The 26,895-nt window shown below is 38.9% G+C and overlaps 1 protein-coding gene across 6 annotated transcripts in view; it reads right to left on the bottom strand.

Annotated features, from left to right (window-relative positions):
- The window catches only part of ttc17 (tetratricopeptide repeat domain 17), an 85,981-nt gene that overhangs the window by 46,133 nt on the left and 12,953 nt on the right, over positions 1 to 26,895 (bottom strand). For 5 of the 6 annotated variants that reach the window (XM_008105722.2, XM_016992496.2, XM_016992500.2 and 2 more), the window contains 14 exons: positions 21,142 to 21,231; positions 18,222 to 18,391; positions 16,375 to 16,486; positions 15,383 to 15,514; positions 14,007 to 14,116; positions 13,029 to 13,173; positions 12,545 to 12,684; positions 11,506 to 11,666; positions 10,815 to 10,927; positions 9,789 to 9,935; positions 8,857 to 8,966; positions 4,955 to 5,129; positions 3,888 to 3,965; positions 376 to 600 (listed from right to left, as the gene is read on the bottom strand). In XM_008105722.2, the coding sequence (XP_008103929.1) occupies positions 376 to 600; positions 3,888 to 3,965; positions 4,955 to 5,129; positions 8,857 to 8,966; positions 9,789 to 9,935; positions 10,815 to 10,927; positions 11,506 to 11,666; positions 12,545 to 12,684; positions 13,029 to 13,173; positions 14,007 to 14,116; positions 15,383 to 15,514; positions 16,375 to 16,486; positions 18,222 to 18,391; positions 21,142 to 21,231 (1,908 nt within the window). Of the gene's footprint in view, positions 1 to 375; positions 601 to 3,887; positions 3,966 to 4,954; positions 5,130 to 8,856; positions 8,967 to 9,788; positions 9,936 to 10,814; positions 10,928 to 11,505; positions 11,667 to 12,544; positions 12,685 to 13,028; positions 13,174 to 14,006; positions 14,117 to 15,382; positions 15,515 to 16,374; positions 16,487 to 18,221; positions 18,392 to 21,141; positions 21,232 to 21,402; positions 25,467 to 26,895 lie in introns of those variants that run through there. The other variant, XM_008105735.3, reaches the window with a different exon arrangement.

Raw genomic sequence — 26,895 nt, 5'->3', positions numbered from 1 at the left:
ATGTCCTTGAAACAATAACATATTGCTTAATATTAATGTATTTGTTCAGTCGTGTTCCAATGAGCTTACTGGCTTGAATACTAAGGGAAATGATATGAAAATGCTTTTCCAATAGAGCCTCACCACATGCCTCCCTAGGAGTCTCTCCAGACAGTCAGGGATCATTGAACAAAGGTAAATGGTGGACTGTAGATAAAAGATGACTTTGTCAAATCTGGGAAGTGTAATATTAATTTCCGAGTCGATTCAAGAAATAATTTTCCAAACTTCAAATGTAATGAAGTGATCCCACTATTGTGCCTGATTCTGAAATTATTTTCTTCTTCTGAAGCATGCTTTTCTTCTTTTGAACAATTTCAAAGCAAAAACACTCACCTCAGAGCCATTGATAGCCAAAGCTTTCCGTAGAAGCTTGCTGGCATCCAGATGAAGACCATAATGAATAAGAAGATTTGCTAGATTAACTAAAGGAATATCTTGGAATTCGTGTGGGGTCAAGTTAAAAGCTTTTCGTAAGCAACTGAAGGCAAAGGTGCCATTTCCAAATGCACGCCAGTAAAGGCCAGCCTCATTGAGCACCAGCCATAAAGGTTCCCTTGCCTGAAAGTAAGCAAGCAAGAAAGAGAAAGGTTACCAATGTTCCTCTCAGTGCCAGTCCCTGTTGCTGTCTCAGGTGTTATAACTACGAATGATATGTATGTGAGGAATATTGAACTTCAAATCAGTATCCAATTGCCTGCTGTATTCATCAACTGAAAACTGCATAGCTACCAATAGATATTAATCTTTGAAAAAAAACTGATTATGATTGGAATTATTATTGAGATTAGTTTAAGACATGTTCAATGCTTAGCTAGTAAGATTACAAAGAAACAAATTCTCCACTTGGAAATACTCTTCATTTTACTCCATGTCTACCCAACTTTGTGCGCAGAAGATGTTAGCTCAATCTACTGTATATACTTGTCTATAAATCTAGAAATGTTAGTCCCAAAAACCAGGGTCAAGTAATCCACAGGTCAACTTAAGTACTGTACCTTAAACCTTATAGAAAAAACAACATCAAAAAATTACCATTCCCTTCTTTGAACAGAATGGCAAAATGCGAGACCAGAATAACCTAAAATAAGCACCAACCCTCCTCTACTCTTTCTGCTTTAGTACTGCTTCTGCTCTTTTTGAGTGTCTTAACTGGAAAATGGCTGTGGTGGGCAGCGCTGCTGGCCCCAAAGTGAAAGTGGCATTTTACTTTCCTCATGGAATGACCATCGTTCAGATCCATAATTTTAGCCCCTAACCTGCTCTCGGCTTAAACATGATGTTAACTTATAGAAGTACAGTAGAGTCTCACTTATCCAAGACTCGCTTATCCAAGGTTCTGGATTATCCAAGCCATTTTTGTAGTCAATGTTTTCAATATATCGTGATATTTTGGTGCTAAATTAGTAAATACAGCAATTACAAGATAACATTACTGCGTATTGAATTACTCTTTCTGTCAAATTTGTTGTATAACATGATGTTTTGGTGCTTAATTTGTAAAATCATAACCTAATTTGATGTTTAATAGGCTTTTCCTTAATCTCTCCTTATTATCCAAGATATTCGCTCATCCAAGGTTCTGCTGGCCTGTTTAGCTTGGATAAGTGAGACTCTACTGTATATGAGGTACATACTGTATATACTCGAGTATAAGCCGACCCGAATATAAGCCAAGGCACCTAATTTTACCACAAAAACTGGGAAAACTTATTGACTTGAGTATAAGCCGAAGGTGGGAAATGCAGCAGCTATTGATAAATTACAAGAATAAAAATAAAAATCGATACCAATAAAATTACATTAATTGGGGCATCAGTAGGTTAAATGTTTTTGAAAATTTACATAAAACTGTAATTTTAAAATAAGACTATCCACTTCTGATTAAATCATTATTCTAACCTTCTTCAATGTACCGGTAAATGTGCTTACGTATCCTTCCAATAATAATAAATAGGGTAAAATAATAAGTGTAATAGTAACAATAATGATAGACTAAAATAATAAATGTAATAATAAGAGAAAAATAATAAATGTAACAATAATGATAGAATAAAATACTAAATGTAATAATAATAGAGTAAAATAATAAATGTAAAATAATATATGTAAAAATAATAAATAGAATAAAATAATAAATGTAATAATACTAATAGAGTAAAATACTAAATGTAACAATAATGAGAGTAACATAATAAATGTAATAACAATAATAGAGAAAAATAAATGTAATAATAATAGAGTAAAATAATAAATGTAATAATAACAAGAGATTAACATAATAAATATAAATAGAGAAAAATAATAAATTTAATAAGAATAATAAATGTAACAACAACAAATAATAATAATAATACAATAATCTCCATATATTATTTTAACTACAGTATACATTTTGGGGAAAGTGCTGTATGTTTATAAATGAGAAAAGTGGGAAAGGCTGACTTGGGAAGGGGGGAAAAGAAGGACTGGAAATGAGAAAAACTTGGAATGGGAAGGGGTGTTTGAAGAAATGGGAAAATTAGGTGGAAAGGGGATAGCTGGAAAAATTGGGACAGATTGGGGTGGGAAAGGAGAAACTGGGGAAGGGAGAAAGATTGAGGTGGGAAAGGGAGGCTGGAAACTAGGAAAGGTTGAGATGGAAAGGGGGGCTGAAAAGTGGGAAACTGCAGTGGGGAAAGGGGCAAGACTGAAATGGGAAAGAGAGCCTGGAATATGTAGGTGGGAAACTAGAAAAAGGGAAGACTGGGGTGAGAAAGGGGTGCTGTAAATGTGTGTGTGTGTGTGTGTGGGGGGGGGAACTGAGATGGGGAGGAAGGGAGAAAAGGGAAAGCTTGGGGAGGGGAATTGTGGGTGGGGGTCCTTCCTTTGGCTCTTTGGAAAGGGCTGCTTGGGAGAGCCACCTGCCTGCTCTCCTTCCTCTTCCTCTTCCTTCTCCCTCCTCCTCCTTTCCCCTCCCCAGAAGGGAGACCTGGAAATCAGGGAGGGGAATAAAAGCTGAGAAGGGGCTGCTTGATCGTGGAAGGGGGCGACTCCTCTGCACTTCAATTCCTCTCTGCTTTCCAGGTCTCCATCCTGGGAAGCAAGAGGGGGAGGAAGAGGAGGGGAGGCCAGGCAGCTGGTGGATCACGGGAGGGAAATGGAAGCACGGAGGAGACTCGCTCTCCTGTGATCCACCAGCTGCCTGCCTGCCTCAATGGCCAGCTGAAGTGGGAGGAGGAGAAAGAAGAGAGCGAGTGTTCCTCCTCTTCTTCCTCTCCTCCTTTGAGATGGCCTCCTGAAGTGGGAGGAGAAAGAGAGCGGGTGCTGCCCCCGTTCCTCCTCTTCTTCCTTCTCTTCCTTCAAGATGGCCAGCTGAACTGGGAGGAGGAGAAAGGGGAGCAGCAGCCCCTGCCATTTCTCCTCTTCTTCTTCCTCCTCCCGCCAGCTGGAGGAGGCTGAGGATTGGCGGAACAGCAGTCCTCGCTGCATAGTGCCTGGGGGCCCCTGTGAAGCCTCCACTGCTTGTCCTCCTCTTCCTCCATGGACAGCCAGCTTCAGAGCCTCGCCTCCAGGCTCCGCTGCTCAGCGTGACCCAAATATAAGCCGAGGGAGGATTTTTCAGCCCAAAAAAAGGGCTGAAAAACTCTGCTTATATTCGAGTATATACGGTAATTTTTTTCATGGAACAAAATCATAAACAGTTCTAACCAAAAGGGACAAAGATAGAATTATTTACAGTTAACTAAACTAGACTGCTTTGAATGATTAAAAAGACAGTGGCTTCTGCAGATGTTGCTACTCTGGCACAAACTTCATAAAAAAGAGAAACAAAGAGATCACATTGCAGCTGGTGGATCTGGACTCACCTTTACAATAGCATGATGGATGAATGATCCTATTTGTTGCTGCGTGACTGACTGATTGTTCATACGAGAGTATAATATCTGCATCAAAAGATATTTAATACCAAACATCAGGAAATATAAAAAGCAAGCCTTTAATGCAAAGAGTCGCTCAACTATAATTATCTAAATCTAATTCTCTTTATTTTATGGACTACAATGTCTATAGAGCATGACCAATAACCTTGCTGACAAGAATTATGGTCTGGTATTCTGAAGGACTAAAATCAACTATATATTACAAGGTACAGTAGAGTCTCACTTATCCAACATAAACAGGCCAGCAGAACGTTGGATAAGTGAATATGTTGGATAATAAGGAGAGATTAAGGAAAAGCATATTAAACATCAAATTAGGTTATGATTTTACAAATTAAGCATTAAAACATCATGTTATACAACAAATTTGACAGAAAAAGTAGTTCAATACGTAGTAATGTTATGTTGTAATTACTGTATTTACGAATTTAGCACCAAAATATCACGATACATTGAAAACATTGACTACAAAAATGTGTTGGATAATCCAGAACGTTGGATAAGCGAGTGTTGGATAAGTGAGACTCTACTGTAGTTGTAATATATTTGCCCATGTGGCTGGGTCAGTGGAGCATTAAGACTGAAAGGCAACAGCATGCCTTAGACCACCTAAGTTCACAGCAGAGGCAAAATTCAAATCATGGATTCTGCAAGTCCTTAGTTCCAGCTTCTAGCTCTTAACTGTATTATCACAATGGAAGCCCAACTGTTTCAGAGTAGAGGTATACTTTACTTAACAAAGCCTTTGACAGGAAAGTTTTTTTTTAAAAAAAACAATGGATGCACAGTAAAGTGCTCCTTTATATTGCATGTAGCGAAATGAATAAAGCAAGCCCACAAAATGTAATCACAGTGGGCTGGTTTCCATACCTTATAAATAGACGGGGTACAAATTGAAACAATTCACGCCTTTTTTAATGGCTCAAATATTTTCAAATTGAGAAGGTAATCTGTTAACAATAGAGCAGCACAGTTATGCACACACATCTTACTTGTTTTGCATGATCATCAGGCATCTTTACATCCAGATCTAGACGACTGCCTAGTTCTTTGGTCAACAAATATGTCGAATCACTGTTTTGCACATCAGTAATAGAAGAACAATCTGGCTCATAGACGTCTGTTTGTGCATGACTCTCCCCTGGGTTGTTAAGTATGGAATGGGCCCTAAATATCAAATGATCAATATACAAGTGTAACCACATGATTGAGACTGTAGAGACATTAATTTTAAGCAAATATACAGATCACAAACAAATCTAATAAAACCAGCAGTAATTTACATTTCAAGGAACAGGTGTGAGGTCTCCTGCTTTCAAATTTTTGGGGTGGGGTGGGAAAGGGGTTGCTTTTTTTTTGTTTTAAAAATCTAAAATAAAGGAGTAAAAGAAGAAGCAGCGGCTAGGGTGATAACAGGAGCTGGCTATAGGGAATGGTCAACACCCCTCTTTAAGCAGCTCCACTGGCTACCAATAAGTTTCCGGGCCCAATTCAAGGTGCAGGTTATTACCTATAAAGCCCTAAACGGTTCAGGGCCTGCTTATCTCCGTGACCGCCTCCCCCCCATGAACCCACGCGGGCCTTGAGATCTTCTGGGGAGGCCCTCCTCTCGCTCCCACCCCTGTCTCAGGCGTGGTTGGTGGGGACGAGAGAGAGGGCCTTTTCGGTGGTGGCCCCTCGGATCTGGAATTCTGGGGCCCCAGGGAGATCAGGCTGGCACCCTCACTGTCTATCTTTAGGAAGGACCTTAAAATATGGTTATTTCGATGTGCATTTGAGTAAATAGTCCTGGTTAGTTATTAGTGGCCACAACTACTGCACTTTATCACACCCCGCTCTTATTGATTGAACTCTGTAATGAGATCCTTAATTCCCTTTTGTAGAGTCTGCTGAATTTTATCTTACAGTTTGTATATTTGGTTCAGACTCTAATGTTCTAATGTTTTATGTTGATATTTTATGCTGGTTTGTATAATTATACTATTTTTACCTGTTTTACATTGGTTTAATTATGCTGTATTTTATTGTATTTTGGAACTGGGCTTGTTCCCATGTGAGCCGCCCTGAGTCCTCTCTGGGGAGATGGGAGAGGGATATAAAAATAAAGTTATTATTATTATTATTATTTATTAAATTACCTAAAATCATAAACAAAAGTCCTCTTCCGGGTGCCCTGTGAACTTTTACAGAGAAAAAGAGAAAATAAAAGAAGGTAATCTTGTAAATGTGTTACTAGGGTCTGTTATGAGTAGGTACTAGGCATGGGCGAATTCCTCGGAATCATAGTAAATTGGAATAAAATTGGATATATTCCTATTTTCGAACGGGTTTCATTAGCGCGTTGGAATTAACTCTCAATTCTGAAGCGTTGAAGCCCATTCATTCAACAGGCTCGTAATTTAGATCGGATATATAAGAAAGCGTTTTTGAAGCAACCAAACTTGTTTGTCGGGAGCAGCAGCCTAGCCTAGGCTTGCCTCCCTGCCCAATCGGTGTGGATGTTCACATAAGGGGAGGAGTTTGGTCGTCCTCCTTTAAAAGCGTCAGCTGCATGCCACGAGGCTCATTCTGGCTTGGAAGTTGGAGTGAGGAGGGTGGTTGGTCTTTTGCTGCCTGTGCCTGCATGCCTGGCCTGTTGTTGTTGCAGGGGGACCTAAAGGCAGTGGCAGCCATTGAAAAAAATGAGTTGACGCTTTAGAGAGAAGGCATTTTTTGAGGTGGGTGGGAAAGGGGTTGTTGTTTTTTTGTTTTAAAAATCTAAAATAAAGGAATAAAAGAAGAAGCATTTTTTTTTAGACAAAAGTGGGGGTTGGAAGTTTGAGGAGGGGAAAGGGATTATTTTGTTTTACAAATCTGACGCCTTTGTCCTGCTCAAAGCACTGCATGTCCCATCATTCCCAAAAACCCTCTCTGCTGTATTCCCTTAGTCTGGGAAGCCCAGCGATGTTACAAAGCTGAATCCTTCTCTGGTTTCAAGCCCTCTCTGCCTTTTGGGTTTGTTTGTTTGGGTTGAGCCTCCTCGAAGCACTGCGTGTCCCATCATTTCCAAAAACCCTCTCTGCTGGTGGTGTACTGCCCTCCTTGCGTCTGGGGATAGGCAGCACAATGTTACATAGCTGAATCCTCTGGGTTCAAGGCCCTTTCTTTTTTTGGCCTCCTCAAAGCACTGCATGTCCCATCATTCCAAGGGGGAGGCAGAGAGGATCTTTTTAAAAAGCGGATTTAAAAAGCTGTAATAATTCCCTAAAATTCCATGGATAAGTAAAACATTATGAATTTCATTATGAGTTTTATCCACAAAAACAAAGTTCATCCACAAAAACAAAGTAGAACAATGACTTTCAAAGTAAATACAACCCAATGAAACAGGAAATAACACTTTCAAACCAGGAACAGATTTCCTTATTCTGAGGCTGATGGGCATCAGTCGGGAGTGGTTTGATGGTATGCTATGATTTCAGTTCCTGGTTGATAATTGTCATTTCCTAATTGGTTCTGTCACAAAAACATAGCAAAACTTTATTACACTGTCAAAACTTTGTCTTTGCGCAAGGAACATTGTCCTATAAATAGCACATTATGGTTTGCTGAGTGTCCTGTCCACCAATGTAACAGTTTCAGCCACAAAAACAAAGTTTCTGAAGTAGGACAACGATTTTTAAAGTAAAGACAACCTAATGAAACAGGAAATAAGACTTTCAAACCCAGATCAAATTTCTATAATAATTTAAAAATTTTTTTTTATAAAACCTATGAAAATTCCCCAAAAATCAGAGGATAAGGAAAATGTCCTGGTGAGCTAACAGTGGTAAATGTGTTCTACCACTGTAGCAAGTTTGATCAGGATAGCTCAAAAAATGAGGGTGGGAGAATCCCCTAAAGTTCCCCCTCCTCAGTGCTGTTTTTTGCTATTGCGCATGTGTGTCCGCCATTAACAAATTGATTACCAACGTTCAGAAGTTTTGGAAAGTTTCAAATTTTTTGCTTCAAAATTCAGAAATGATTTTAGAAACAAAGCGCCAGCACCCCCTACTTTTGAAGAGAGTTTAGAACCATTTTTTCCCTGGATCGCACATTCCTAGTAGGTACTAAGCTGAGAATGCAGCCAATCCTAGGACAGAAAATGCTGTGATAGGAGGGAGGGTAAAGGTAAAGACTTAGGAATGGGATTTGTTTTTAGGTGTGTGGGGTCAGTTAGTTACAGTTCAGAAGCTCAGTTGGGAGTGGATGGGTCCTGGCCGGATATTACTCAGCTTGGGTTTTGTCAGTTTTGGAACTAGAAACTGTAACTTATTAACTATTCTGCATAGTTTAATAAATAAAGTTAGACTCCCTTGGTAATCTTCTAAAACTAACACTAACCAGCATCCTTATTCCTGAATCACAGAGTGGATCACATCAACAGAGTGGGTCACACCATAATGGAAATAATTTTTAAAACAAACTAGTCCACACTCAGGTCTCCTCAAGAATGTTGGTAGAACACCTTCCCCATGAAGGCTAGCCAAGCATCTATATTATGGTGTTTCAGTGCCAATTAATATCTTTATTTTCCCCATGAATTTTGAAAACTTTTCACAGTGCTTTTAAGGTTGGCAGTCTTATCCTGTTAGTGCTTTTATTTCAGTTTCACAAGCTGTGGTATCTTTATTCTCTACTACTGGTTTTACTGTCATTTCTAAAATGCTATCTGGTGTGTATTTTGTATTTTAATGTGCTGTATGTTGCTCAGAGGAAAGTAGTTACTGGACAATTTAGTTTGCTTTCATCATCATTCTTGGTTTTTAGTAGCAGTTGCATTGTAACATGCATTATTTATATTTTATGCTTAAATGTACTATTAAAAAACACGTTAGGAAAGTGCCACAGGCATATATTCGTTATTCATCCTTACCTTTGTCCCCTGTTTTCTGGATGCAAGAAATAGGTTGGTAGTTCCTCTGGGGAAGGAATAACTGGATAGGATTGTACACAATCAGATCTTTTAGGCCACATAATGTTCTGCTGATTAGAAAGAAAATATTCCTTAGTTTATCACAAAGTGCTTTTTTACTATCACTTTTCTTGCTTGTTAGTTTTTGTTGTATTTTTCAAATTGTGAAATAAACAAGTGAGGATTTTTTAAAAGATGTTTTCACTTTTCTTGACAGTTATTCATAGTGTTATCAATATCCATCTATGGTCACAACAGGTCAAATATTTCACTAGTGTCAAGAAGCTAGTTTTCGTATCTGTGCACCGGGTTTTGAAATCATAGCTTTGTTGTGATTTGTACTACACAGGATTTGAAAATTTCAGTTGAGAGGCAGGTACAAAGCTGGAATGATGCAATTCAGAATCTGAGGCTATCTTGAGCCCAGGATTTTTTTTTGGCTTTTGGTTCTTAGGATACAACCAACCCTCTTGTAGTCTCCGGAAAGACATTTTCACTTTTCCTAATGGTCTATGACTGGTGATAACAATGGGAATTCCCATATGCTGCTTTGGGCTGGTGCCTAAGATCATTCATTAAAAATACTTCACCCTTCTCCTCATGTAGGGAAGAGACTGTAGCTTGGAGACACATGACTAATCCTAGCAAATGCCATGAGAAATCTCACCTAGTGATTCCACTGGGCTTGTCATTATATCAGCAATTTTTTTTAGTTATCTTACTTATGGAGGATAATAGGCAGTGAATGACAATCTTGCTTCACACATCCCCACTCTTGCATGCCATATAAATAATGCCATATAAATAGATATTGATCCCCACTCTTGCATGCCATATAAATAGTGTGTGCTATGAAACTCTATCAAGAGAATAGCCCCTATCTTCATAGTTACCCTGTAAGCATTAGATTCCAAGCCCCATAATGAGAAGACAGAATGGACCAAAGGGGAAGACTCCAAAGAGTGGCTAAAGTCACTGTGGTTGGCAAGAAGCTCAGAATGCATGGTCGTCATACTGGAAATGGAGACATCACCACCAAACTATAAAGAAAGAGATGGAAAATATTCAGCATGAAACTGAAGATCAGGGAAATTCCATTAAGACAAAAGCTATCCCTCTACAAAAATAATTGCTACAGTCCAGTTAGAAACAGTGGCATTATATCCAGTTTTGCAACATGTTTCCAGTTAATTTCTAAGATAATAGCAAAGTTCTAGAATATTACAGAAGTCTGGCACTATCACAGAAATATATGGACTGACAAAAATTTTCGGATAGACAAGCAACATAATTTCTATTTCTTTTTTAGCCTTCTTTTTTAGTGTTAAGGAATGATTTCAGTGTATTTTTGCACAATGAAATATTTATTTTGTATGCAATTTAACAATAAGCAATTAAACAAGCCATCACACTCTTAGCATTCTCATTTAGAATGTGAATATGGGTATTAGAAAACAATTAAAATGCCTTAGGTTTCACAAGGAATAGATAATATGTCCAGGGATATGTTTAATCAGTACTAGCAGTTGTCAAGGTTCTAAGTATTCCAGCCCAAGTAAAGTTACACTCATAGTTTTAGGAGCCATACAAAAGATATCACACAAGAGGGGCAAGTGAGCCCTGAGAGTGCATGGATGTTATTCTTCTGGTTTCACAGCAGCCTCTCTTCAGGAATTCAGAAACCAAACAACACTTTTAATTTAAAAAAAACAAATTAGAATTTTATTTTTAAAAGATGAGCATCTGTGTGGGCAAATGGTCACCTTGGTCTAAAGGAGTACTGCTTCTCCAGGAAGCAAAATGTCTTAGCGAAAATTCCTATGTGCACTTATTTTGTTTTAAAAGCCACTGTCATGAGTATAAACTGCTAGAAAAGAAGGTTCTCAAGAAGCAGAAAGGCCAATGCCTTGTAGACAAACCTCGACATATTCAACATTTTCAAACATATCACCGCGATGATAACGAACAGGTTGGTCCCACTGGCAATGCAAACTGTGCTGCTGATTTCCCAGGCGACAAATCTGGTGGTTCCCTGCAGTATATTCATTCAAGATACAAGTTGAAGACTAATAAAGATATTCACAGACAGCATTTAGTGTCAGCAAAGTAATAAAAAGACTTGTTAAATTTCTATTCTGCATAGGAACATTGTACATACTGAAGGTATCAATAATATATTTGCACCTACGTAGCAACCTTAACTAGAGCATCTGTTTCCAGTATGAAGAGCTAGTTAAGAATCAGGAAAGTCAAGACAAAAGCAGTATTTATGTTCTCTATGAGATGGCTTTTGTAATCTTATACAGGAGTAGCTAGGCCACTGTCTAAGAATATGAAAGACCTGCAAACAACTATAAAAAGCTAGCTATACAATTTAACTGACCACTATCATCGCCTACATTTAAATCTGTGGTATATTATCTTTATGGCCCTGAAAGCTACGAGTAACAGTAGCTTGGAGTTCAGGGATTGCATGCACATATACAAAAGAACAAGAGAATACACAGATTTAACTGACAGACCAGAAATTCTTTTTTAAACTTTCATATTTGTTACAACAACAATAGTTGCTTTTCACATTTGTTAATGAACTCTCATGATATAAAATACCTAGTTGTGCCTCTTTTGCCATTTGTGTCTCATGGATAATGTTCCTCAGGATTTGCTCTTCCTGAATCAGCTTGTGCTTTTCTAAGATCTCTTGTTGCCTCAAATAATGGTCATGCTGCTTCTGATATTCCTTCAGTTCATTCAATGTTCGTTGAAGTGATCTTGAAAAAATTAAGTATCAAAGAAAAGCAGATTTGAGTTAGTTTAAATATTATTTTCCTGTTCCAGTATTTTAAAATAATACTGATACAACTTACTACTGCATGGTAGGTTTTTCAAGTTGCTATTTTTATTTATTGTATACCATTTTAGAAATATTAATAGGACAAAAACAATGTAAGCAAGGAGCAAAACCAAATTAGGTTCCTTGTCATAAACAGAAAGATTCTATAAGGAGAGACACATACCTGTGTCAGTAATTTCACTTTCTCTTTACCGTTATCTATATCACCTTGACTCCTCATTGGGGAGATGGGGCAGGATAGGAATGAGTAAAGGTAAAGGTAAAGGTTTCCCCTGACGTTAAGTCCAGTCGTGTCCGACTCTGGGGGTTGGTGCTCATCTCCATTTTTAAGCCGAAGAGCCGGCGTTGTCCGTAGACACCTCCAACGTCATGTGGCCGGCATGACTGCATGGAATGCCGTTACCTTCCCCCTGGAGCGGTACCTATTGATCTACTCACATTTGCATGTTTTCAAACTGCTAGGTTGGCAAAAGCTGGAGCTAACAGCGGGCGCTCACTCCGCTCCCCAGATTTGAACCTGGGACTTTTCGGTCTGCAAGTTCAGCAGCTCAGTGCTTTAACACAATGAGCTACCGGAGGCTCCGTATAGAAATAAGGTTTTATTATTTATTTTATTATACCTTTCAGAAGAATTATGCTTGGAGGGAAGAAAGCATTGAGAAGGAAGGGAACATTTAAAATTACATCTCTTCCCATTCCACTAACCGAAGCCTTCCATGAGTGGAAACACTCTGGCTGGGAGTCCATCTAAAACTATTCATGTGTTTTACCTTGATTTTAAGCAAAATATAGTACCTATGCTGAGCCTCCAGTTTCTGCTCAAGCTTTTGCTGGCAAAGAACCGCATGCTTTCTTTTAATTGCTTGCTCAAAGCCTGGTTTGGCCTGTAAAGCATGATCATAACACAGTACTGAGTGGTTGTATTCCCCAAGCATCTGAAAAAAGGAATGAGATTAAAGAGATTGTTAATAAAATTCAAATGATATTAAATACCACTCTGAATTGTGCCACATTAGTTACCAGTTTTGTGAGACAACTGTTTTGAAAGAGGAATTCCGTTAAATACAACATTATCTACTTCAGCTCAAAACAAACCTGGCCTCCCAATTCATATAAATGATAAATAATGATCTGTCAATTTACAGATTAATTCCTCAGCAGAGATTGCTAGAAACAAATAGTTGTTGCCCTGATCATTCTGCCTCCCTCATTAATTAAGAAAAGAGCTCGCCAATTATTGAAAATTTGACTAATAAATGGAAAATAAGTTCATATTTACTGCATATATGTTTCCTAAAGTGTAATAGCTGGTGAAGACATCACTGTAATCCAGAGCTGCGTGAACTACAATTGCTGCATCAGCAGAGAAGTGTGCTCTGTGTAACACATTCGCCAAGTTTATCAGTGCAATATCTTTATTGTGTCTGAAAGAGAAAAGAAATAAGACTGTCAATAAGCAGTTGATTTGTTATTTCTGTATTTATTTAATTAATTTATGTCATCCTTTCTCCAGGAAGGCAGTTTACAAAAAGGTTAGCTTATCATGCAAAAATGAATTTTTTTGTTCTAAACAACTGTCAAAAGCTCAGACCCATGTTTGAATGATTGCACCTAGTTACTGTAGATCAGTGGTTCTCAACCTGTGGTCCCCAAATATTTTGGCATTCAAATCCCAGAAATCCTAACAGATAGTAAACTGGCTGGGATTTCTGGGAGTTGTAGTCCAAAGCACCTAGAGACCAACAGGCTGAGAACCACTGCTGTAGATGATAGCATTAGGGGGAAACCAGGCAGAGGAACTGAAAATATGGACAGAGTGCCAACGGTATTGACAGCACTTGGCTTAATGAGCTTAAATGTCAATATTAAGCATCTGTTCATGCACCAAACTTGACATATCTATATTGCTATCTTAGGGTTTACATCTAGAAATAAGAAGTTAAAAAGAAGTGGGCTGTGCAGAAATGTTTTGTATAAAGCTGTCAAATTAGGCTAACAACATTTGCTACAATTTGGTTCAAATTAGCTAACATAAGCAGCACACATCTGGAACAGCTGGCACAGGCAAGAGAGGATGTCAGCTGACCCTATGGATCATGTACATCAAAAAGTTAGAATAAAATTCTTATCACATGCATGCATGCCTCAATCAAACCTAATCAACATGCATTTACTTCCCTTGTTTATTTTAATTTACAATCATACATCGAATGACACTGCCAGTAAAAACTATCTCTCTCATTCATGGAGGTCTCACCTGCTAGAAAAATGTAGAGCCCGCATGGCACACTCCACAACTTGATGTGGCTCATTCTTTATTCGCCAATAAAAAGAAGCCATATTATATAATACCCAGGAAGAAGAATTCTGAATAAATTAAAAGAAATGATCAACGGTAAAGACAGATGTTGACTAAGCTTTTTGTTAGATGTGGATGAAATCAGGTTTTGAACATAATTCTTCATAACAAACACATTCTTTGTAATACCCTCTTTTCATAATAAATACGAAATCCAAAACTAATTCCAACAAGCAGGAACTGTCCACACAAGTATAAGCACATTTCTAATCTGAAGTAGGCAGGGAACAATTGCAGATACAAATATTTTCAATTACAAATGTTAAGAGCTGTTTCAAACAACCTAGAAAAGAGGTTCTTAAACTTTTTCCACTTGTGATCACTTTCCACCTGAGAAATTAAAAAGGTATAAAAATAAAACATTTACTGATAATAAACCAGCATTTGCAATGATTGCTAAATAGGCTGTTCTTCCTTTTTGTGGAGTGCAGCTGAAGCATTTTCTGTGGACTCCACTGTAAACACTGTGCTTTCTTGTTAACAGATTTGTGTAAATGGGTGGGGTTCAGAAACCTTTTAGTATTGCCAATTTTTGTGACCCCTAGCACTGAGCTAAGAAGATCCCATTTGGGGGTCAGGACTTAAGAAACAGTGATCTAGAACATATGTGGGCAACTTCCAGGGGTTGGAAGACTGGGAACCACAACCTCCTGCTTGGAGTGGCATGGTAGACTCCTCAGCACTACCTCCCCCTTTAAATAAAAAATTCACAGGACAAATTCATGAATTGTTTGGAAGCAGATTAGTGCTTATTGGAGGTTTCCAAGAGCACCAACCGGCTTCTCTCTGAGGACCTCATTTTAATGCACGTACCTCCTTTAAAGTCTTTTTGTCATTGCCTAATGAAGTTCGGAAAAACTGCCAGCCCACCAATTAAAAAAACAACAAATATTGATTTTTCAAATTATATATACAAAGACAGATGGGGGGGGGGGACAAAAATGAATGTGAAAAAGAAACAAAATAAGAAAAAAGGGGTAAATCATGGTCCAAGCGAGGGATGGGAATTCAATGCCACTGAATTGTTGCTGAACTGCTACCAGCTCTAGCCCACACAGTTAATTGTAAGGAACATTCCAGGGCAATAGTATATAGAAGGCCACACAATTCCTAGCCAAGGAATTCCTAGACAAGTCATACACATAAATACAAGCTGGCATGTGTTCATGTTGGGGGAGGTACATAATTGGGTAGTGTTGTGGGTGTGATGGCCATACCTGTCCTAGAAAATTCTTATTTCTTGAACAAAGCCAAGGTGGTCATTGTAATCATACCTTCATGAGGCCTTCATAAATGCGATGACCAATCTCTTCTATGTTTCTTCCTAACCGTCTGGATAAGTAAGTCAATATGGGGTCCTCTTTAGGTAACAAGGGTGCTGAAAGATTAACTCTTTCTTGAATACCCTAGAGAGAGAGAGAGAGAGAGAGAGAGAGAGAGAGAGAGAGAGACACTAAGTTACTGGACATACTAGTATATGCAATGGGATTTTCTAGTACCCAGCTGGACTGATTTAACATTTCAATGGTCTGTTCTCTTGTTCTGCTAGCATTTCTGTATTTCACTATATCATTATACAGGGACTGTGAACATTAGAATTGTTTGACAGCTAAGACATAACTATTCCATGTGAAACTTGGACATGCACTCAATCAAATAAGCAATGAGTATGTTGCAAAGCAATAAACTACATAGGTGATAACACTGTGGTGCATTTGCATAAAGCTGAATGCCAGCATGCAGGCCCGTAGTCAGTATTTTGATTCAGGGGGTGCTGGGATTTTGGTTCGGGGAGGGGGTGAGTCTGAGCTATCCTAGCAAACCTTTTGTATCGTTATCCCAATACCCCCATGCATATGGGATATATTGAGTATGGTGATCAGATCATGATACAAATAAACCTAACAGTTTAAATAATAAACGTAAGGCCTTCTCGCAGACCATCCTGAGAATTTCGGGGGGGCTGAAGCCCCTCAAGCCCCCCCCCACCCCCGACTACATGCCTGCCAGCATGTAGCCTACCTACCTATTTCATTCTCCTAGTGGGAGTGGCGAAATGAACTAAAACAGATTTATTCAACACACAGATTGAAATGGGGTCTGGCTTCTCATGACATTTTCAGACCAGAAGCACTAGTGTGACATTTGCTTGTTCTAGTAGGAGGCAGCAAACACAAGAAAATGGGATGTGTACCAGTAAGGGCAAGGGCACATACATATCTTAATGGAGATAGAATGCTAGAAATATACCTAGTTGATTACTTACTCTTAAGTGTTGGAAAGCATGAATACTATATGGAAGATCTAGAATTTTTGTACATTCTGGCTGTTCCAGGTCTGGAGGTAAAGAAGACTTTCTGTCTATATGGTCTTCAGGGCTGAAAAAAAAATCAATGTACATTTGTTTTCAATGAAAAAGATCACCAAATACTAAGAAATGAAATAAAGTCATGTAGAAATGCTGATAAATACCCACTATTTTATTCCAATTTAACTAATACTGTTTTTCAAATATATAATTCAACATTTATTAATAGCATGACTGTGTATTACTAAGGTATGTCTAGAAAACAATAGTGAAGGTCTCTCCCCAAGGATGCTGCACCATTATCCACAATAAAAATCTTTTAAATGATGTATTTTGAAGGGCACATGTTTCCCTCTCTAAACAAAGGCTCCTTCCACACAGTTGTATAAAATCCCACATTATCTGCTTTGAACTGGATTATATGACAGTGTGGACCCAGATAACTCAGTTCAAAACAGATATTGTGAATGATCTGCCTTGATATTCTGGGTTATATGGCTGTATGGAAGGGCCCAAAGTGTCTCTCAACAAAGATAAGATTCACTTTCCATTAGCAGGTACCTCCAATCCATTAGGGGAGGGGGAAGATTTATGATTCCAATTCAATACTTTTGCTACTTACATCAGTATTGTTCCCCATTGTACCATTTAAAGACCACAATGATTTTTAGGATAATAATTAAACAAACCCATCTATAGATGAACCTATGAGTACAGAATTGCGCACATCCAGGCATTAGTAAAAGAATGGCCATTAATTCCTCTGAGAGAACAAAATGTATCCTCCAGGGACATATCATTTACCTCAGCCAAAAGGCATATTTTGGAAACATCTCTTGAACCAATAGTCAATAAAGAATAAGAATCTACATGACTATAATTCAGTGTTTCTCAAACTTTAGTTCTCCAGGTGTTTTGAATGTCATCTCCCAGAACTCCTGACTAATGGTCAAGGTAGCTGGGGCTTCTGGGAGTTAAAGTCCAAAACACCTGGGGGGAAACAAACTTTGGTAGTCACTGCTATGGTGAATACATAGGGAGAAAATGTTACTAGTTACTGCTTTTAGCCATTGACACAGCTTTATAAGCACAGGTTGTGCGTTTAGTCATTATTGTTTTCAATTTCAACAGCCTGAGAACTAGGCAATTACTAATACTATTGTATAGACTGCATCTCTGTATAGTCAGAGATATTTCTTAAATGTCACTGATTGAATCCACAAAAAAATCTGGTATAAAAGCTCAAGTCTACTACTTCTTTGTCACAGTCATGAATTGACTTCTGCTCTTATAAATAAGCTTTTCCTGCCCTCAGCCCTGCTGCCTGCATGCCTTTGTCTCTATAATACATACTAGAGACTACATGAACAGAACAGAGTACAGTAGGAGGGTATAGAGCAATGGTTCTCAACCTGTGGGTTCCCAAGTGTTTTGGCCTACAACTCCCAGAAATCCCAGCCCATTTACCAGCTGTTAGGATTTCTGGAAGTGAAGGCCAAAAAATCTGGGCACCCACAGGTTGAGAACCACTGGTGTAGAGGGATCAGGAATCCATTACTCTGGCACATGTCATCTCATTAACAGACAGCTAATTTCATTCAATGGTATCGTGTTTATTCACTTAGCATTAAACATCTATTATTCAGGGTTCCTCCCTTCCCAACTCTAAGGCAATTCAAAGGTGATTCAATAATCCAAAAAGGCATGCCTTATTTAATAAAAACTGGGCTAAATTCAGGTAGAATTTGTCCCATCACCTTCAACTGTAACTCTTCTCCATTCATGTACAATTAGTCATATCATACCTGATATCTTTGCTTTCTAAGGTAATATATGTGCCATCATAGAGATCCAAGTCCCCCAAGGGCACCTTCGCTTTAATGCAGTCTGGATCTTCTTTATTATGTCTTTGTTCAAGTCCTGTATCTCGATCCTCATTTTCTTCTATATGGATCTTTTGAGCAACCAATTGTTTCTACAAGATGTACAAAAAATAAAACATGTTCAAAATAAAGAAATTATTAACAGATATTAACTCATAACTCTATGACAATTTCAAGCATTTGGAAAGGAATATTCTCAAAAATGTTCATACATTTTGTTTCCACAAAGAGTTGGACAATGAAAATATGGCAAATATTTCTAGATGCTTATCAAACACGGAACAGTAACTAATTGCACATGGATGTAGAATATTATGTCTGGAACATGAAGGATCCTTTCTGTGAGCAGAAGCTGTTTGCAGGAAATAGCCACACCACTTCTCCCAATTTCCTCTCCTTCTGCAGTCCCCTGTACTATGTACTGTATACTTCAAATCATTTGAAGAGGTTCCCAGCTCTTGAGAGAGACTTTTGGTGCCTGTTTACATCTGTAGAAGGTGTAACATTGGCAATGAGGAGCTGGGCAAATAAGCATTTCCTATGGAATTACATGCCAGAAGCGATTCAACAGCTAAACAAACTGTTAAATTTAAGACACAATTAAAGATAAAGACCTGTCTCTTCCAGCAGGACTACTCAGTCAATTTCAAACTATGAATTCTAATGTTACCTTTCATTAATATTGGTGTTTTAATCTTTGTTCTATGTATTTTAATATATGCATTTAATGATATTGTGTTTTATCAGTGTGTTTTAACTATGTTGTACCCTGCCTCAAGCTGTGAAGAGAGGAAGGTAACAAATAAAATTTATTATAAATGCCTCCCTGGATTCAATGCTCTAGTTTTCAATCTTCAGTAGACATAACTATAGATTTTATAATACCCTTTTAAAATATTGATGCTGCATACAACACTTAGTTTACAAAGTTAATTTTGTTGTTTATTTTAATTATTGTTTATGGTTTGCATAAGCAATATTGTTATTGTTATTGTGTTGTAAGCCACTCTGAGTCCCCTCGGGGGTATGGGCGGAATACAAATATAATATAATAATAATATTTCAAAGAGTTCCTCACATTGTAGCAAAGAGACTTGATAACTGAATAATAACCACTAGGATTGTGCATTTCGGCTGAACCTCAATACCTTTCTTCTAACCGAATTTTGGGGGACCTAAGGATCCATGTTCACACGCCTCCAGTAAACGAGCAGGAATTTAAATGGCCCTTTTTGGTCTGCAGCCAGAAATTGTGGCAAGATCAGGTCCACTGGTGGCCTACACTTAGAGGACACATCTACCACTGTTGGCCCATCAAGTTTCGTAATGTTTGGGTCTATTTCTAGTAATTTATTTTCTTTCTAGAAATAAAACTTCCTTTAAAAAAATTCCCAAAAAGGTATCCCCTTCTGGCCCTGCCCTGTAACTTCTCCAGGAGCAGCAGCAGGGTACCATTCCTTCCTGCCAAATGTCAAAGATGCACTTCTACATCACACAGCCCACTACTACACTTTCTTTACTAATAAAAAACCCCCAACAGCAACTGGATTCAAATTACAGGAAAGGAGATTCCACCTGAACATTACGAAGAGCTTCCTGACTGTAAGAGTTGTTCAGCAGTGGAATTCCCTGCCTCGGAGTGTGGTGGAAGCTTCTTCCTTGGAAGCTGTTAAACAAGGCCAGATAGCCATCTGTCAGGGGTACTTTGACTGTCAGGGGTACTTTGTTCAACAAGATGCTCCATGGGGTCTCTTCCAACTTTATTATTCTATGTGTCTATGATTCTATGACCAGACCAGGTGGAAGGATCTGGTTTTCTCAGATTTTGAGCTGCAAATTAGTTGACTATGTTACATGATCTAAAGGATATCAAAATGCTTCTGAAAAAGGGGTTAACTTATTGAGGGAGGTTGGAAACAACACAGGGAGAGTGGGAGCTTTTAGAACCAGGCATGTGCAAACTGCAGCCATTCAGGAGTTTTGGACTAACTCCAACAATTCCTAACAACCAGTAAGCTGGCTAAGATTTCTGGGAGTTGAAGTCCAAAATACCCGGAGGGCCAAAGCTTGCCCATGTCTGTTTTAGAATATTCATAAAGACTGGATTGTCAACTTACAAGTGGGAGGTGGAGAGAAGAGACAGAGAGAGAATGCGGGAAGCTGGACATTTGCTTACGAGGGTATCTTATATCCCTGGCATTGTGCTTTTTAAAGATAGGTGTTTTCTCCAGTATGCCAAGGATTGGCATCATATGTGTATCTATTGACTACAGTTGTTTCTTTTCCTGTTGCAGAATTGCAGCTGGCATTGATCAAATGGACCATTTCTTTGAATTGCACCCCCCCCCCCCAGTACACTGTTTCCCCAATACTGTGCCACTGAAAAAAGTTTTTGGTCCAATTAGTAGAAGCTAAATTTTTATCAGTAAATTTGCCAGGCTCAAGCATTTGCTGGAATCCAGAAAGCTACTTGGACTCATGCAATAAACATCCACTACCCTTTAAATCAGTTGCCTGATCACAACTTCTGAAACTGCACTCGGTTTCAAAGCAAACTTGTTATGATTAACTAGTCATTATTTCCTACGATAACGAGGAAAGGTTTTATTACTACATATGAAAAACAAAGATAATGAGGATCCCCACTACTCACTTCTCATCAGTGGCTAAGCTAGCAAGGACTGATCCAACATTTGGAGGACCACTTTTACAGCATATCATGGGATCAAGTTTAAAGGATATACATTCAAATGTTCTTAATATAATTCAAAGGTAAAAGTAGTGTTTCATACTTCCAATTATATACAATGCAGTGTGAAAACTAATTTATTACACAACTCACCTCCAGCTCTTTGAGGTAGTTAACAGTTGTTTCTTGTCTCATTAGTATCACTAAATCATGAGGATGCTTCAAGTTCATTGGTGAATCAACCTTGAAAGAGAATTCAAAATAACCATGGTTACAACTTTTAAATGTGATTACTCAGAGCCTTTTTAGATGAAGCAATCCTGGCTTGCTAAATCATAGTGTATCAAGACAGGAATGAATGCAGGACATACCGTATTTTTCACTTTATAAGACGCACCTGATGATAAGACGCACCTAGTTTTCAGAGGAGGAAAGTCATTCTTCCAGTAGAGCTTCCCTTCGCGGGAGAAGCACTTCTCGGTGAGGTTGCACTTGCACTCGCAGCACTGGACGCACTTGATGTGCCAGGCCCGGTCGAGGACGTTGAGGAGAAAGCGGTCGAGGATGGGCCGCTCGCAGCCGGCGCAGTGCACCATCATCTTGGCCACGCGGAGGGCGCCCGCCTCTTCCTCCTCCTCGCCGCCGCCTGGGAGAGCAGGCTCCGGGCGGGCCCGATGGCGGGCGCGGTGCCTCCTCCTCGGGCTCCTCTGGCCCTCCTGCCTCGTCCTTCTCCTCCTCCGGGCCGCTCTTTCGGGCCGCCCGGCGCGCCTTTCATGCTGGACCCATTGCCCCAAATTTTGTGTTGCGGGCGGCTCCGACTCATTCGCGCAGCCTGCTTTCAGAGGGCCGTGACGTAGGGGCCTCTGAAAGGGACGTACAGACAGCGGCGTCTAAAGGGTTATCACTGCCGGCAGCTACTACAGGGGCCTGGCCGTGTATGACAGCCGGGCTCCTCTAGTGTTCGTGAGGCGCGGCGGCATTGCGGACCTGCTGTTCTGTTCTGCGGGGAGAGGTTGGCGTGTGGTGACAGTGGTGGCCGGGGAGCAGGATCGCGCTGCTGCTGCTCTTCAACACTGTCAGCGGCAGCAGCGAGATCGCGCTCCCCAGGTCACCCAGGTAACCACACAATCCCTCTAGCTCCGCCCACGTGAGGTCATATTGCGTTTATAAGACGCACTGACTTTTCCCCTCTATTTTGGGGGGGAAAAAGTGCGTCTTATAAAGCGAAAAATACGGTAGGTCCTTACCTCATGGTAAAAAATTAATTACAATTCAGAGTGCATTTACTGAACAGGATCTTAAAACAGTTTGAACATAGTTTAAGAATCTGGTTGTTAAAGTAACATTAAATCATAGTTCCCCATTTTAGATGAAGCTGCAATTTAAGTTAATCACAAATAATATGCAAAGATGTGCACGTAAGGGAATGAAAGTAATGCTTGCTCCATTTGTTAAAAATGTCTTAACAAATCAGGAATTCTATGTCTCAACTGGGCCTTAAATACTAATCACAATTATTAATGTTCAGATCAGAACTGATCATTTGATGTCAAGTAAAGTAAAATATGTCTTTAATGATTTTTTTGAAATGGGGGATTAAACTAAATGACTTTCAAAGATACAATAAATAAGGTATTTTTTATTTATTTAGGCAGGCATTTAAACAAGAAAGTGAGAAAGAGTGAACCGAGGTGTGTGTAGGGTATTTTAACTGTTTTTAGGCATTTCAAGTGTTTTAAACTGATTTGTATGTTTAATTCTATTTTAATATTTATATATTATAGATTTAAATTGCAATATTGTGAGCAACTCTGTAGATTTAGCAGCTACTTCCACCACAGAGACAACACTATTTAAGATGTTATAGCCCATACCATCTAACAAAATTCTACGGAAAAATGTACTTTGCTTGCTAAGATGAAGACTTAATAAAGGATCCAACTTTTAAAAATGAGCTTATCAAGAATTCATTTAAGGAGACAGTAAAATATTTAGTCATTTACTACTCAGAGTACAGCAGTAAGACGTTTAAGGAATGGAAGGGCCTAAAAATTCTTCAAGACTTCAAAAAACAATTATTTGCCAAATGGATGCACACACGAATGCACAGAAGCATGTGCAAGCAATGCAAATTATGGCAGAAACAAAATAATTCCACTGAAATGCTGTTTATGGAGAAAGGTAAGTTGTTAGCTCTATGTTTGACAATTTACATTTCTGCCCCACTTACAAGCTGGCCTATCTCACAAGAATGTTCTTTCTCAGCTCATATCTATGATCATCATCATACAGCTGGCTTAGTACAAAGTGACCATTACTTGAAATACTAAAACCAAAATTCGCTTTCTGCAAAACTGGAAACCATTAAGACCATTACATTTTTGCTTAGGCTAGCAAACAAACAGCTAAAAACACAAAGTAAAAGGGCATCTGATTTGAATTATAAATTAAAATATGAATTAACTTTCAGAAGTGTGTAAGAGATTGAATCAAAATATAGAATATACCAAAACGATTAAATGTAGAGTTTTGTGCTTTGAAAAATAAAGTCCCTCTTCCCACATTTTTCTGTCTATATAATGACACTCCCTCTAAGGTTTTCAGTACCAGTAAATTTATCAATAGGGTGTAACATTATTAAGATTAAAATTTCACAGTGAGGAGGTATGTTAATCATTAATATAGTTGTTAAGATATTGTAAGCGATAAGTTAGATCAACTTTGCTAAATGTCAGCAAATTGCTTCTCCTGAAAGGCATAATGAATATGCCAGTGTACTCTGGACCATACTCCAAAAAAATCGGGTACCCTGACAAATTTGTGAACATCCTGCGGCTCCTCCATGATGACATGATGGCAACAGTCTTGGACAGCAATGGTTCCCAAAGTGACCCATTTAAGGTGGAATCGGGTGTCAAGCAGGGATGTGTTATTGCCCCTACCTTATTTTCCATCTTCATCGCTATGCTACTTCACCTTGTTGATGGGAAGCTTCCCACTGGAGTGGAAATCATCTATCGGACAGATGGCAAGCTATTTAACCTCAGCAGACTGAAAGCCAAAACCAAGGCCACCACAACATCTATTATAGAACTCCAATATGCTGATGACAACGTAGTCTGTGCGCATTCAGAAGAAGACCTACAAGCCACTCTAAACACCTTTGCAGAAGCATACAAGAAGCTCGGCCTCTCACTGAACATCGAGAAAACCAAAGTGCTCTTCCAACAGGCACCAGCTACTCCCTCTGCAATGCCAGGAATACAGCTTAATGGTGTCACATTAGAAAACGTTGACCATTTCTGCTACCTTGGCAGCTACCTCTCCACAAAAGTCAACATTGACACCAAAATACAACATTGCCTGAGCTCTGCAGCATTTTTCTGAATGAAGCAGAGAGTGTTTGATGATTGGGATATCCGTAGAGACACCAAGGTGCTCGTTTATAAAGCCATTGTCCTCCCAACTCTGCTCTACGCCTGCGAAACATGGACGGTCTACAGACGTCACACTCAACTCCTGGAACGATTCCATCAGCATTGCCTCAGAAAAATCCTGCAAATCTCTTGGGAAGAACGGCGGACAAATGTCAGCATGCTGGAAGAAGCAAAGACCACCGCTGGACTGGCCACGTTGTCCGAATGCCCGATCACCATCTCCCAACGCAGTTACTCTACTCCCAACTCAAGAACGGGAAAATATAATGTTGGTGGGCAGGAAAAGAGATTTAAAGATGGGCTTAAAGCCAACCTTAAAAACTGTGGCATAGACACTGACAACTGGGAAGCCCTTGAGCACTCTAATTGGAAGTCAGCTATGACCAGCAGTGCTGCGGAGTTCGAAGAGGCACGAATGGAGGGCTTAAGGAAGAAACGTGCCAAGAGGAAGGCCCGTCAAGCCAACCCTGACCGGGACCGCTTTCCACCTGGAAACCGATGTCCTCACTGTGGGAGAACATGCAGCTCAAGAACAGGTCTCTTCAGCCACCTAAGAACTCATCCTCAAGACCCCAGAGATGGAAGACCATTGTCCTCGAACTACGAGGAATCACCTTAGTAAGTAAGTACTTTATATCAAAACATAGATTTGAGTCCATCATTTTCTGAGGTGCATAATGAGGATTAAATTATTTCTTACTACATGACATATATTATGTGTGGAGCCGACAGCTGAGAAATATATCCAAGCTCCAAACATAAGCATGTCTATTCAAACCCAACCCCAAAGAAGTATTGCCTGACCTATGCCAACCCTCATGCAAACCTATCATGGGATCTTCTTGGCAAGATTTGTTCAGAGGAGGGTAGTTTTTGCCTTCTCTGAGGCTGAGAAAATTTGACTTGCCAAAGTGGGTTTCCATGACCAAACATGAATCTGAATCCTAGTCTCCAGAGTAATAATAGAACATTCAAATAATTACACCATGCTGGTTTTCTCAATGAGTTTTACTTCCAAATAAATTCATATAAGTATCCAATTAAATTTATTGAAATATTTGAGAATAAGGAACCAGTCAAGTTTAAAAAATTAACATTGGTTAAATGATCTTCCATTAGTAGTATATGTGATTATATTTTCTTATCTATTTTAAATCTTATACACAATGTGAAGGTGAACATTGCAAGGAAAATATGTGTGTGCATTTGTATGTATATGTATGCATATGTGTGTATCTATAACTGAAGAGTGTTTCAAAAATATGGACCCAAAGTGAAATGGCTGTATTTCTGCAATCTCGAACTACCCATGAATGAAACTCCACTTGAAAGGTGGAGCCCAGATTTTCAAATGAATACCACTAGATGCCTCTCCCAGTGCATAAACTGCCAAGAGCCTCAGCTATAACAAGGTCTAATTAGATAGTCTCCATTTGAAGAGATATTTTTTAACCTTGTTTCTGGCTCAAAGTGCTTAGTAAAATTTGATAACTTGATAGCCTATTAAACAATTGCTAACTTTTTGTGTAATTATTACATGTTGTAATTATTAAATAAACTGCTTTGAAATTGGGTCCATCATTCTGAAACAAGCAGTACCCATGTTACGAACAATATAGTTTCTATAGGTTTCTTCTTGTTGAATTTGTATGCAAATTGGAACAGGTACATTTTAAAGTGTAACTCCAGCCATACAAACATAAATACACACACACATATAGGATAATATAGGGAAGGGTTAACAGCCCTGTGGTGTTTGTTTTGCTATCTGTGCCCCTGTTCAGAAGATTTCATTTCACTTTCTGTCTCTGTGACAATTGGATTTTGAAAAATGTGGCTTGTTGTGGAAACAAGGATTGGTGATAAAACTTCAGCTGAGACACCTTGTTCTGTATATTGAGCTGTAAACCTGAGAATATAGGATCTTGGGCAGTTGTAACTGACTCCACCTAAGACAATCTGATTACAAAATAAGAGTAATATCTGATAGGAGAGCTGAGCAGTTGAAAGCTGAAACATACGTCATTATATGTTGTGGACTGAGGTAGGGAATCCCAGATTCAGAACTGAAACGCAGCTAACATTGAAACACAGCTAACAAATCTTAAGGAAATACTCTGAAAAGACAAGGAGGTACCTCATGACTGTAGGCTGTGCTATGATCACAATTTCACTAAATGCAGTGGTTGTATAGGTTTTGACAATTACTAAGTCAGAACTTGAAAAAAAAGGCATGACAGTTATAATCAGAAGCACTGAAAAAAATACTCTACTTTAGAAACTATGACAAGATTTAATGGAAAAAAGCTTAAAGATTAAACAAAAACATTAAAAAAATGAAGAATCTTTAAAACCAGGAATGTCTAAAGACTATCATTCAATGTACTTCTAAGCCTACTACTTTTAAACATTTCTTATCTCACTTTTGTTATCTGGCATCTCAGCTGCCACATGGTGACTGCTATGCCAG

This window comes from Anolis carolinensis, chromosome 1 (assembly GCF_035594765.1).
Source record: "Anolis carolinensis isolate JA03-04 chromosome 1, rAnoCar3.1.pri, whole genome shotgun sequence".
NCBI lineage: Eukaryota > Metazoa > Chordata > Lepidosauria > Squamata > Dactyloidae > Anolis > Anolis carolinensis.
Note: the sequence above shows the minus strand (reverse complement) of the source record. Positions and strands in the feature narration are given on the sequence as shown.